The sequence below is a fragment of the Dendrobates tinctorius genome, unplaced genomic scaffold (genome assembly GCF_039654945.1).
Source record: "Dendrobates tinctorius isolate UK_male_01 unplaced genomic scaffold, ASM3965494v1 ptg000039l, whole genome shotgun sequence".
NCBI classification, from domain to species: domain Eukaryota; kingdom Metazoa; phylum Chordata; class Amphibia; order Anura; family Dendrobatidae; genus Dendrobates; species Dendrobates tinctorius.
In genome coordinates, this window is record NW_027361707.1 from 65,243,508 (window position 1) to 65,257,129 (window position 13,622).

General features: G+C 44.8%; 1 protein-coding gene across 1 annotated transcript in view; it reads left to right on the forward strand.

Moving 5' to 3' along the window:
• Positions 1-13,622, forward strand: part of DTHD1 (death domain containing 1) — a 112,192-nt gene that overhangs the window by 21,350 nt on the left and 77,220 nt on the right. Inside the window, exon 5 of the mRNA XM_073574726.1 lies at positions 9,033-9,277. Within this exon, the coding sequence (XP_073430827.1) occupies positions 9,033-9,277 (245 nt within the window). The remainder of the gene's footprint in view (positions 1-9,032; positions 9,278-13,622) is intronic.

A 13,622-nucleotide genomic window follows, 5' to 3' on the forward strand; every position in this document is an offset into this window, starting at 1 on the left:
AAGGTAGAGTTGGAAGGTACCTCCAGGGTCATCTGGCCCAATCCCCTGCTATGTGTCTGCAGTCTGCAGGACCTGCTCCCAGTCTCCTGTCTACCTGCGTTCATCAAGACCTCTGCTGCCCATTCCTGGTCTCTTGACCAGTTGCAGTCTCCAGGACCTCTGCTACCTGTTTATGGTCTCCTGGGCTTCTGCTACTTTCTTCTAGATCTCCTATCCATCTACGGTATCCAGTATGTCTGCTGCCTGTTTCCCACCTGCTTCATCTGCCTGCTTCACCAATGTCCCATGTGCCCAATCAGACCTTGGGCTTTGACAAAAAAGCTTGACACAAACATAAGACTTCTAAAAAAGGGAATAATGTAACCATATTATCCAAGTACATTAACTGGTCCTAGAGATGCTGAGAAATAAACTTTGAGGACCACAGACTCCCATTTTTTTTTGCTCAAGCTCATGAAAGCTGTGGAGTTCCAAAAAATATACCATGAATCACTAAATGGAACACACTGGAAATGTAGTCAAATAATAAAAGGGGTTGTCCAAGACTAGCACATTGATGAACTATCCATACCATGGGTCATCAGTTTCAGATCAGCAAGAGTCCAACACCTGGCACCCTAACCTATCAGCTGTTAACTGGAAACTCCACCAATTAGCTGTTTGCTGTAACAATGACAGCTTGATGACAGCAGGGGCATGCATTTTAGTTACTTACAGCAAACAGCTAATTGGTGGAGTTGCAAAGTGTTAGACCCCCACATATATAATACTAATGATTTATGCTAATGATTTATATTAAGGGAAAGAAGGATCAACCCTCCTAAGCCATCTATATGGAAATGCAGGGCACAGGAAGTTGAATAAAATGACATCTTGATGTCTGCAGTCCAAAGTTTTATTCAAGAGAAATCCCCATTTTTCTTATATGTAAATGAGCTGTTCAAGACTATGGGATGGACACTAATCTGCATGAGAATCTGCCTCCAAGGCATATTTTACATGAAGGGGACATTTTCATTGTGATATTTAATGTCCACTCTCTGCTCTCCTGATCACACTGCAGAGCTGTATGTGATTATATCTGACACATCTGCAGGCTCCTCTCAGCTTCAGCTTCCATCTCACAGGAAGCCAATGTTGCAATACAGCAGAGCTGTGAGAGCTGTAGTAATTGTGTTTGTTGGAACACAAAGTTCAGTTCTACTGTACTGCATAAGTTCCATGTCTCTTTCCATCTTATCCAAGGACTTATCTACTTATCTGTTACTTCTGACTATAACAAAGTGATCACTATGGTCTACTCTTTTTTTGTATGCAAATTTTTTATTTTTAAGAAACTTTTTTAAAAAATTGTGGCTGCATATCACCAGGAAAATATGAAAAGAATTTCAAACAGTCTTTTTTTTATTTCTCACGCTCAGATTTCTTCTGTGCCCTGGCATTTGTTTCCAAAGCAGCATTATCTAGGTGTGGCAATATGATATATTAATATCATGCGTTTTCCATAGGCTTTTCTTTAAAGGGTAAAAAAACGAAAAATAGAATAAAAAATATGATAAAGGAAATGCTTGAAGGTGGCAGGGAAAACTGTATACCAAATTATGAAATAAGTGAGTAAGTAAGAGTAATAACCCTGTGACCAAGAAGCAAAGAGCAAAAGCCACAGAAAAAACGACCATAAAGTCCCATATATTATTGGAATAATAATAAATTTTATTTCTGTAGCGCCGACAGCAGCACTTTACATTTCAGAGGGGACTTGTACAGACAATAGACATTACAGCATAACAATAATCACATAGATTATAACAAATACCAAGAGGAATGAGGGCCCTGCTCGCAAGCTTACAATCTATGAGGTATAAAAATACAATCATTTATTAGTTAAACAGGTACAATAACAACGTTTTTCTATAAAAACAATACATAAAAATTTCATACAGATAGCGATGCACCTAGGAAGATAAGGTACTAAATGGAAAAGCCAGGGGGGATATGCAAAAACAAGTATCAAGTTCTGAAAAATCCCCAAAATGTGCAAATTGTATAAAAGTGCTTATGTAAACAAAGGGGAATTAAAATCACAATTGATGCAAGTACATGATAAATATCAAAGTGTGGGTCATTAGATTCAAAGTACTCATTGTGAATGTGAAAAAAGTCACATACATAGTGTAACACAGAATAAGGTGTGCATAAATGCACACTGAAATAATAAGGATAAATTGTATCCAAAGTGGAAAATAACTTACAATGGCAGTGTGAATCCCTGGCACCCAGATGGCGCCCTCCCCAACGCGCATTTCAGCACACTGCCATTATTTTTTATTGATAAAATTTTATCTGTTCTCTGTTATTGTACCTGTTTAACTAATAAATTATTGCATTTTTATACTTTAATATACAGGACTTTTTGATCGTTTTTTCTGTGGCTCTTGCTCTTTTCTCTTTTCTACTAGGACAACACCTTCTTATTCCCCATGTTTGGCCCTTATAAAATAAAAAAAAACATTCATACTCAACTGCGGTGCCAACTCTGTTCCAGCTATGTTATCTCTCAAGAAGGAGTGGGAGCAGCAGCTGGTTGCTCACTTACTCTTAATTACTAAAGGCCCCTTTACATTTAGCGATGCACCAGTGATCCTAACCACAATACGACCCGGTCAGGATCGCTGGTGCATCGCTAAATGGTCGCTAGTGAGCTGCCAAACAGGCAGATCTCACTAGCGATGCAGCAGCGGCCGGCGGTCGTACTTACCTTTCAGACGCGTCGAGGGTGTCCGTCTTTCGCCTGTGTCCATGGCTCGCTCGTCGCCGCCAGCAGGAAGCCGACAATGAGAAATGGACCAGGCCGATCTTGCGCGATCAGCGATAGCCAGCGGGGGAGCCGGTCAGAGGTAAGTATCACATGTAGCGATATCGCTAGCAATATTGCTGCTGCGTCACAAAATCGATGATGCTTTAGCAATATTGCTAGCGATATCGCTATGTGTAAAGCCCCCTTTATACGTCCGAAGGTGGGGGACAGTGGCATCAGCGACGATTGGACACAGGGCTCACGTGTCATAAAATCCACACGTGAACCCCTGGAGCATGAGTATGTGTGTTTTAATTTTGTTGGCTCCAAACATGAGGAATGAGAAGAGCTCTTCCTAGTACTGGGCAACTCCTTTTAAAGCTACATGTAAACAAATGCATGAAAATCTTGTTTTTTTCACAAACAAAAATGATGCCATTAAACAAAGTAGTTGTACGTTATCAGAAAGCAGCTCTTCCATTAATGTTACATTTATAAATTACCATTCTCTTTGAAAGATTCTGGATAGATACATTTGTGGCGCCCCTGAGGCTCAGTCGCCACAGAGGTACTGCACCTCCTCCTAAGGTGTGGTATCCCATCATCCAGGTAAGGTGGAGACTCCTGACCACACTCCAACACCTGCACCCCACACCACAAAGTAGTGTAGCAAAGCACTTTTGGAGGCTCCCTGCTTGGAGTATAGCAAAGCACCCATTGGTGGCTACCTGCTTGGAACACGAAACGTGCTGGGAGGTGGGTGGAGTTAGATTACATTACAAGGAGCGGGAATAATTTAGGATTAGAGGTCAGTTGGTTGGAGAGCTAGAGAGAAGTAGATCCCCGGAGAGAGGGATAGATGGATGGAAGTGCTGCAGCAGATGCCAGTGACCTGGGTCTACTGGCACGGGAAAAGGAGAGAGAGAGCAACATAAACTGAAAACCTGATTCTCCATAGAAAGAAAGGATTAGTACGGAACGTGAGGAGTACAAGAGAACAGAGGACGTGGATGAGAAGAGAAACCTTCCTAGAATTTCTAAGCCCAAGGCCGGGGCCCGGTCCCCAAGGTTGTATGGATACTAATGGTCCTGCAGCAGACACTGGAGGAATAGAAGTAGTGACCACTCTATTCCCACACAAGACTTGGGGGCATAACAGCAACTGGATAGTGAGCCGGGACTTAGCAGCAAGGAGTCCCCGAAGCAGACTACAGCTGTCTGACATACAAGTAGAGTTCATAGGAACATCAGACAGGAGGAACTCCAGTGTAACTCAGTACTAGAAGTACTTCATCTAAAGGCACTATAAGAGGAGATGTTCGGAAAGTAGGGATGGGCGAATCCTGAAATACTCGGAATCGCTAGACTCTAACGAGTCCGACTCGGAAACTCGCTACTCGTTGCGAGTCTAGCGAGTCCAATGTTAATGAATGGGGATGCGAGTATTGCAGCGATTCCTGTGCTGCCATTTTTTTTGTTCCAGTTACTTCCCGCATGTGGCTGTGCCCACCATGCGGAAAGTAAGCAGAACAATTGCGGATGGTACCCACGGTCCGGAGGAGAGGAGACTGTCCTCCGGGCTTTGGGCACCATATCCCTGTAAAAAATAGCATTTAAAAATAAAAAATATTGTTATTCTTACCCTCCGACGTCCCGCGCAGCCTTCCCGCCTCTCCACGCATCCGTTCCCAGTAGTCCTTTGCGAAAATGCCCGCGATGGCGTCCGTTCTCGCGGGATCGCGAAGTCTCGAGGTCATTCGCGCGACGTCATCGCGAATTACCGCGAGACATCGCGATCCCGCGAGAACGGACGTCATCGCGGGCATTTTCGCAAAGGATTACTGGGAACGGATGCGTGGAGAGGCGGGAAGGCTGCGTGGGACGTCGGAGGGTAAGAATAACAATATTTTTTATTTTTTTTACATTTTATCTTTTACTACTGATGCTGCATAGGCGGCCTCAGTAGTAAAAAGTTGGTCACACTTGTCAAACACTATGTTTGACGAGTGTGACCAACCTGTCAATCAGTTCTCCAAGCGAAGCTACAGATCGCTTGGAAAACGCTAGCATTTTGCAAGCTAATTACGCTTGCAAAATGCTAGTTTTTCTGTGGGAAAATCGCGGGAATTTAAAATGCAATTTTCCCGCGGAATGGAATTCCGGAATTCTCGCGGTAATTTCCGCGAGAGTTCCGGTACTTGTGCACTTAGCCTTATTTGCATTGGACTCGTTACTGTGCGAGTAATCGCTTGGAAACTCGCAGAGTACCGACTCCTGCGAGTCCCCTACTACTCGCAGAGTAACGAGTCCTAACGAGTAGATTCGCCCATCCCTAGCGGAAAGGCATAGGTTGGCGGAGTCTTGGAAAGGAGTATTCCATCTGGCCTGGGGGTTGACTGAGTCCCTTACCCGGAGGACACGGCACGGAGGCAGGCACCTGTTTGTACAACAGACTGTGAGTAAAGCTTTGGAACTACATGCCCTGGTGTCCTCCACTTATTCCTGCGCCAACCTGTCCAGCACTGCTGCATCCCTTGCGCCTGACACCACACCAACTACGTGTCACCTCACTTACTCTGCCCTGGGACTACAGTCCTGCCTGTGGAGGTCTATAACATCATTGCTGCACCACACCATCAGTCCCAGAGGATCTGCATGCAGCGTCAGCTTAACACCTCCCTTGCCAAACACCACAGGTGGCGTCACGAACTATTCTTTTCCATTACAAAACATCATTCAATTTCCATTTTACTTGGGTGCCCAGGGCCATGGATCGGGTCACCGCTGCTGTGATCATCCCCTCTGAGAGACTGGCCCGGTACCGAGTACCCCACAGCCCTGGGAGGGTGACCCAAAACTTGACATCACGAACAGGATGACGAGACCCAATGCCATTGTGTTCTGTGTGCCTAAGACTCAAAGTTTTTGAAAATGTGCAGAATACCCAATGTAATAGACTGTAAAATGAACGCTAAAAATGGCCGCTGGCGCGGTGAAGAAGGGCGTGACAACATGGGTGGTCCTAAGAAAAGACCGCGGACTGTCCTGGGCCTCCCCTGTCTGAACTTGTATGCGACAAAGACATGGCTCACCCCCCGAGCGGTTCGTATACTGGCTTGGTATGGAGGACTTGGAAGAAGACACCGCCCTCAGAAGGAGGGGCGAGGGCCAGTGGCGGGAAAAGAGCTCAGGCAGGAAGAAGAATGCGAGAATGCCATGATGGAAGGAGGAAAGAAGCCAGAAGAACAGGGGGAGGAAAAGCAACTTGCCCCCAGGCCGCCCCTGCGGAGTATACATCTGCTGAGACACCCTCTGCAGCACCTGTCACCAACTCAAAGCAGATATTGTCACTGGTTAAGGCCTGCCTGGAGGAGGTACATGAGGGATCCAGAGCAAAATGGAGAACTGGGACCGCGGCCCCGTCTGGACCGGGCGTGACCGCACAGGACCCTGCTGACGGCCTTGGCAGAAACCAACCTGGCCCCTGGCCGGATCCAGCTGTGACCTGCCCTGCTGGCAACTCCGGGAATTGCGGCCGCTGCTGCTCACAACCCTGCACCCGCACAGGGACCAGAACCTCAGCATGGAGCGCAAGGTATGATTACCGCTCCGGGCATGACCTTGGTGTTGGGAGTAGAGCCAATGAATCGGAATGGCCTGATTGACCCTTGCCGGTGGCCCCAAGCTACGGTACCCATCACGGAAGTCCCGATGGAACTGGAGGAGGACGATCCAGTGGTGCCGGCGATAACACCTGCTGAACCACTGACTGCAGCAGAGGTACCCCTGGAAATTGCTGACGCACCATCCCCTGAGGCAGTCGATGTCTCCATGGCCCTTTCGATTACCCCGACTGGTCCCAATCTCACCCTTTGGGAAGCAGAGTACCTGCGATTAGCAAGCAATCAATCACAAGATGAGAATACCCAGAGCATCTCCCCTGGAAGCAGCCCAAGCAATCAGCTTCCAGAAACCCAGGAGGGGATCACCACCAGTAATGTACAGTAAACGAACTTTGTTGCCCAGGAGGGTATTTGCACCATCGTGCCTGTTTTTTCAGTTTTTAATATTTTTCTATTTTTGATTATGTTATCTGTTGATCCAGTTGTTGCCTAGTTCCATTGGCAGCCTTTGCACTTGAACTGTGGAGATCATGGATGCTGAGTGATCCGGAACTGTAAATGTAAATAGTTTGCACCTCTTAGGTGCTCTCTCTTGGTTTTACATAGGAACCTTCCCTTGAACAAGGACTACCTCGTTACAAGGACATTTCAAGACATAATGGCTGGACCAGTGTTTACTCTTTGCACTTGTTGATAATGATTAATATATTTTGAATAAGAAGCTAGACAATGATAGTGTGTAGTGAAAGTATTAATGGCAGATTTTATAGGGTCTAATTGAGAAAGAAATACAGTGACTGTGTTACAGAGTTTGAATAAAGACGTGAGAGTTAAATAAAAATGTGAAAGATAAATGGAGAAGAAAAGTGTCACAAGCAAATGTGTTGCTCGAGTGATAGTGAATCTGTTCCTGTAGCACTTTGAATTAGGTAGCATAACTTTAAATATAGATAGACAGTTAACTTGTTTGTAACGTTCAAGAAACAGTGCCTCCCACATTGGGAAGTTTAGCATAAGACATGTTTATTATGCAATATAAAAATTTTGTATGTTCCTATATTGTCAACGTTGTTTGCCTTGCAGCCCGCGAACGTGCTGTGTTTAATGGGGGGGTATGTGGCGCCCCTGAGGCTCAGTCACCACAGAGGTACTGCACCTCCTCCTGAGGTGTGGTATCCCACCATCCAGGTAAGGTGGAGACTCCTGACCACACTCCAACACCTGCACCCCACACCACAAAGTAGTGTAGCAAAGCACCTTTGGCGGCTCCCTGCTTGGAGTATAGCAAAGTACCCATTGGTGGCTCCCTGCTTGGAGCACGAAACATGCTGGGAGGTGGGTGGAGTTAGATTACATTACAAGGAGCGGGAAGAGTTTAGGATTAGAGATCAGTTGGTTTCGAGAGCTAGAGAGAAGAAGATCCCCGGAGAGAGGGATAGATGGATGGAAGTGCTGCAGCAGATCCCAGTGACCTTGGTCTGCTGGCATGGGAAAAGGAGAGAGAGAGCAACATAGACTGAAAGCCTGATTCTCCATAGAAAGAAAGGATTAGTATGGAACGTGAGGAGTAAAAGAGAACAGATGACGTGGGTGAGAAGAGAACCCTTCCTAGAAGTTCTAAGCGCAAGGCAAGGGCCCGGTCCCCGAGGTTGTGTGGATACTAATGGTCATGCAGCAGACACCGTAGGAATAGAAGTAGTGACCACTCTATTCCCACACAAGACTTGAGGGCACAACAGCAACTGGATAGTGAGCCGGGACTTAGTAGCAAGGAGTCCCCGAAGCAGGCTACAGCTGTCTGCCATACAAGTAGAGTTCATAGGAATATCAGACAGGAGGAACTCCAGTGTAACTCAGTACTAGGAGTACTTCATCTAAAGGCGCTATAAGAGGAGACGTTCGGAAAGGCACATGTTGGAGGAATGTTGGAAAGGAGTATTCCATCTGGCATGGGGGTTGACTGAGTCCCTTACCCGGAAGACACGGCACAGAGGCAGGCACCTGTTTGTACAACAGACTGTGAGTAAAGCTTTGGAACTACATGCCCTGGTGTCCTCCACTTATTCCTGCGTCAACCTGTCCAGCACTGCTGCATCCCTTGCGCCTGACACCACACCAACTACGTGTCACCTCACTTACTCTGCCCTGGGACTACAGCCCTGCCTGTGGAGGGCTATAACATCATTGCTGCACCACACCATCAGTCCCAGATGATCTGCATGCAGCGTCAGCTTAACACCTCCCTTGCCGAACACCACAGCTGGCGTCACAAACTAATCATTTCCATTACAAAACATCATTCAATCTCCCTTTTACTTGGGTGCCCAGGGCCACAGACCGGGTCACCGCTGCTGTGACCATCCCCTCTGAGAGACCGGCCCAGTACCGAGTACCCCACAGCCCTGGGAGGGCGACCCACATTTATTACACTCATATCTCATAACAAATCATCTGATCGCAGCTTGGGTCTTCTCTTGACAATTTCTTTTTCGCACTGAAATCCAATATTCACTTGGTTTTTCATCAAGAAAATGGCAATGGTCAAATTCTCACTACAAATTTCTACTTCTACAGTTTCAAAGCCATTTGTAACTTTTATATTATTATTGCAGGTTCAACCAATAGATACATCATTGATCTCTGTACTGAAGGTGAAACATGATATATATCATCCAGTCGTGTCAAGCAGCCCACTCATTCAAGTGAAGCAACCATTAGTTCAGGCTTTCCACAAGCCCGTCACGGTTTTCCTTCCTTGCCCTCCGAATCCAGAGAAAAAGAAGACAGGTGATGATGAAGAAAATAGGAGGGCAGCAAGCGCTGCAGCTTCAAAAACTACAGGAACACATCAGATTCGGTAAGGGTTTTTTTTATAGAACACTGAATCCTTTGTTGTTGCTTTTAAAGCTCCTATTATCTGTAACATACACTGTAAATTCTTTATCACATTTTAGTCAGTTTTAATTTTCTCTTAAAACACATTTAATTATTGGAATATATTATGCTCCTTTGCATTCCATTTTTTAAGAGAAAAAAAACAATTAAGAAACTGAAAGGGAACCTGTTGCCTAATTCAGGCTGCACAAACCGGCAGCAGCTTGAGTCAGAGCCTCACTGAATGACTGCAGCTATGTGGGTTTTTCTTTGAAACTAGACTCGGCTTCTCCCAGCACCACTGCAGGTGATTGACAGGTCTTTCTCATAGCGTGATTGACATGCCTCTTTCTGTGTGTTCATGAGACTTATTGGAAGACTATGGGAATATTGCGCATTTCAAAGCCAATTTACCATGTGGTAATCACGTATCTTAAAACCAGTATACCATGTGGTCTCTATGTAATTTCCTATGACTTTGTGCAGGGTTTGAAGTATTTTTTGTTGGTGATATATTTTATTAGTTTATTAATTTAATGTCTTTTGATACTTAAATTAGATGATGATTTGTTAATGAAGGACTAATTTCCTGTCTTACAAGCATTTATATTCCTGTGTAAAGCACAATTTCTATCTTTATACATTTGTGACTTTGGGATTGTGTGCTCCACCATGGAATGTTGGGATATAAAATCTTTTGTTATAAATATTTACAAATACTCGTCTCTTTGCATTCCATAGTGGAACGCTGTATAATGGAACCATCTGTTCCAAAGTGAATTGCTGAATTATGTAATTCTGGTCTAATAGTTTTATGCATTCCGAGGTGAAACGTAATCCTGGAATTTCTGGGTTGCAAACACGTCCCTGATTGGTACACGTAACAACAAGGGTAATGTTTGACTTGCGAATCTGCCAATACTGTATTTTTCGGACTATAAGACGCACTTTTTTCCTCCCAAAATGCGGAGGAAAATGAATGGTGTGTCTTATAATCCGGATGTACCTGCTCTGGCTGTGGTGGGAAGGTGGGGGAGCGATTTTGGCAGAGCAGCAGGTCACAGAGGCTGGAGCTGGCAACTGTGGCTAACTCCTGTGCTCACTGTTAAAGAGAAATGAAAATTCACTGCATTCCACCCCCATGGGATGGGACCATGCATACCAGGACTGGGATGGGATGGGGCCAATCATACCAGGATAAGAATGGAACCATAAGCTAATTATGGTTCAAAATATCAAATTAAACTTCAACCGATGTACACCAAGTTAATGACATCATGTCCAAGGCTTAAATATAAGAACCATCACAATAATTGATTACGTTAAAAATTTCAAATTTTTATTAATTCAATAAAATCACAGAATCAATTAAAATAGTCATATACAAGGTGCCTCAAATAGATATGGGAACAATACAGCCCGAGTGTATATAATAATTAATTAATTAACAGAATAATATAACACAAAAGACCATCCAAAAATTCAAGTTGGAAGTACGGCGAAGTCTAAAAATCACTAAAATTGACAAATCCCCGGACCCGGATGGGATACACCCCCGCGTACTGCAGGAATTAAGTACAGTCATAGATAGACCATTATTTTTAATCTTTAAAGATTCCATAATAACAGGGTCTGTACCACAGGACTGGCGTATAGCAAATGTGGTGCCTATATTCAAAAATGGGACAAAAACTGAACTTTGCAATTATAGGCCAGGAAGCTTAACCTCAACTGTGGGTAAATGTCATGATCCAGGTTGGATTATGAAAGATTTTGCACAAGTAACCTTTTTTTTTCCTTTAAGCTGTTGGCTTAAATTTATTTTTGCCCCGGTGGCCATTAGGGTCATTACAGTGTGGTTGTTTTAGTTCTAGTTTTGCCCCCGGTGGCCGTTAGGGTCATTGCACTCTGGTTACTTTGGTTCAGTTGCCCCCGGTGGCCGCTGGTGTTAGTGCACGTGATTATGAAGCAGGTGTGATTCCCTGGCTCCTACCTATAAAGGAGTAGCAGGTGGTCTCACTCACTAGTGGCGATATTGCTCTTTTCCAACCAAGTCTGGTGAAGGAAGGAACTACAGGGAGGAGTTCCTGGAAGCTCAGGGGAGCTCTTGTGTAATAGCTTCAGGCGGAAGCTGAATTCAGGTGTTGAGACTCAGGGGTGAAGCTGAACTTTGGTGTTGTACTCTGTTGCTGGGAGCAAAAGCAACAGAGCAAAGTTAAGTGGTGTTTTTCCCTGTTTGTGACTTTCCTTGAGTGTTTATTAGTGCAGTGGTGGGATTAGTTTCTGCACCGTCCAGTTCACTAGAAAGGGATAGGTGCAGGGCGAGCTAGGGATTGAGGTATCCAGCTCGTCGCCAGGTGCAGAACCTGCCTAGGGATCATCAGGAGTGTAGGGACACTGACTCAGGGGACTGCAGGAGGTATCCACGTCCCCGTTCCCTATTGCAGGGCCCTCCATTGTAACGGTTTCCCCAGTGTTTCCCTTAACTCTGTTTAAATTCACCCTGCTGGAGGTGGTGTATCCAGGTTCACGGGTGTTATAGAAATTCGCCTTGCTGGAGGCGGTGTATCCAGTCACACGTGACATTACAGTAAAATTCTGGAGGGTTTTCTAAAAAATACTATACTGGAGTGTCTGAAGATGAATAACCTCATGACCCAATATCATCATGGGTTTACGAGGGACAGTTCCTGTCAGACTAATCTAATAAGCTTTTATGAAGAGGTAAGTTCTGGACTGGACCGGGGAAATGCAGTGGACGTGGTATACATGGACTTTTCAAAAGCTTTTGATATGGTGCCACACAAAAGGTTGATACATAAAATGAGAACAATGGGAATAGGGGAAAATATGAGTAAGTGGGTTAAGAGCTGGCTCAGGGATAGGAAACAAAGGGTGGTTATTAATGGAGCACACTCGGACTGAGTCACGGTTAGCAGTGGGGTACCACAGGGGTCAGTATTGGGCCCGCTTCCTTTTAACATATTTATTAATGACCTTGTAGAGGTCATAGAGAGTAGAATTTCAATATTTGCAGATGACATTAAACTCTGCAGGGTAATCAATACAGAGGAGGACAATTTTATTGGAGGATTTATGTAAACTAGAAGTTTGGGCTGATAATTGGCAAATGAGCTTTAATGGGGATAAATGTAAGGTCATGCACTTGGGTAGAGCAAATAAGATGTATAATTATGTGCTTAATTATAAAACACTGGGCAAAACTGTCACCGAAAAAGACCTGGGTGTATGGGTGGACGACAAACTCACATTTAGTGGCCAGTGTCAGGCAGCTGCTGCAAAGGCAAATAAAATATTGGGATGCATTAAAAGAGGCATAGATCCAATGAGATATTTCAGTTTTTCTTTTTTAATAAATTTGCAAAAATTTCTAAATTTCTGTTTTTTTTCAGTCAAGATGGGGTGCAGAGTATACATACATGAGAAAAAGAAATTAACTTTTTTGAATTTACCAAACGGCTGCAATGAAACAAAATGTGAAAAATTTTAAGGGGTCTGAATACTTTCTGTACTCACTGTATAGGATGTCACACAAACATTTAATCAGGTACAATACATAGGATGTGTCACAGGTGGGGAAGTCTTTAATATGATATCTTTTGCCAGTATAGGGGTGGTGGACGTAGTTCCCCTTTAGTACATTGTTACACTGGTGGCACTGTAAGCACAAAAAGTAAAGGGCATGTTTGAAACATGGAAGAAATGATGATTGGCATTCTGTTATGTATGGATATGCTAATTATAAAATGATCCAATGTTTTCACCTCATTTTAGCCCTATCAGCTGCTGGCACTGCCATCAGGGGCTTATCTACAGCATTCTGTAATGCTGTAGATAAGCCCCCGATGCAACCTGAAAGAGAAGAAAAACAAGTTAGATTATACTCACCCTGGTGTCCGGTCCGATGGGTGTTGCGGTCCGGTCCAGCGCCTCCCATCTTCATACGATGCCATTCTCTTCCTTACTTCTGCTGCGGCTCCTGCGCAGGTGTACTTTCTCTGCCCTGTTGAGGGCAGAGTAAAGTACTGCAGTGCGCAGGCGCCGGACCTCTCTGACCTTTCCCGGTGCCTGCGCACTGCAGTACTTTACTCTGCCCTCAACAGGGCAGAGTAAGTATGCCTGCACAGGAGCCGCGGCAGAAGTAAGAAGGAGGACTTCATCTCTGGAAGATGGGAGGTGCCGGACCGGACCGCGACACCCACCGCACCCGCCCCTCCCTGCCCCCCCCTGCCCCCCCCGGTGAGTATAATCTAACTTGATTTTCTTATCTTTCAGGTTTCATCGGGAGCTTATCTACAGCATTACAG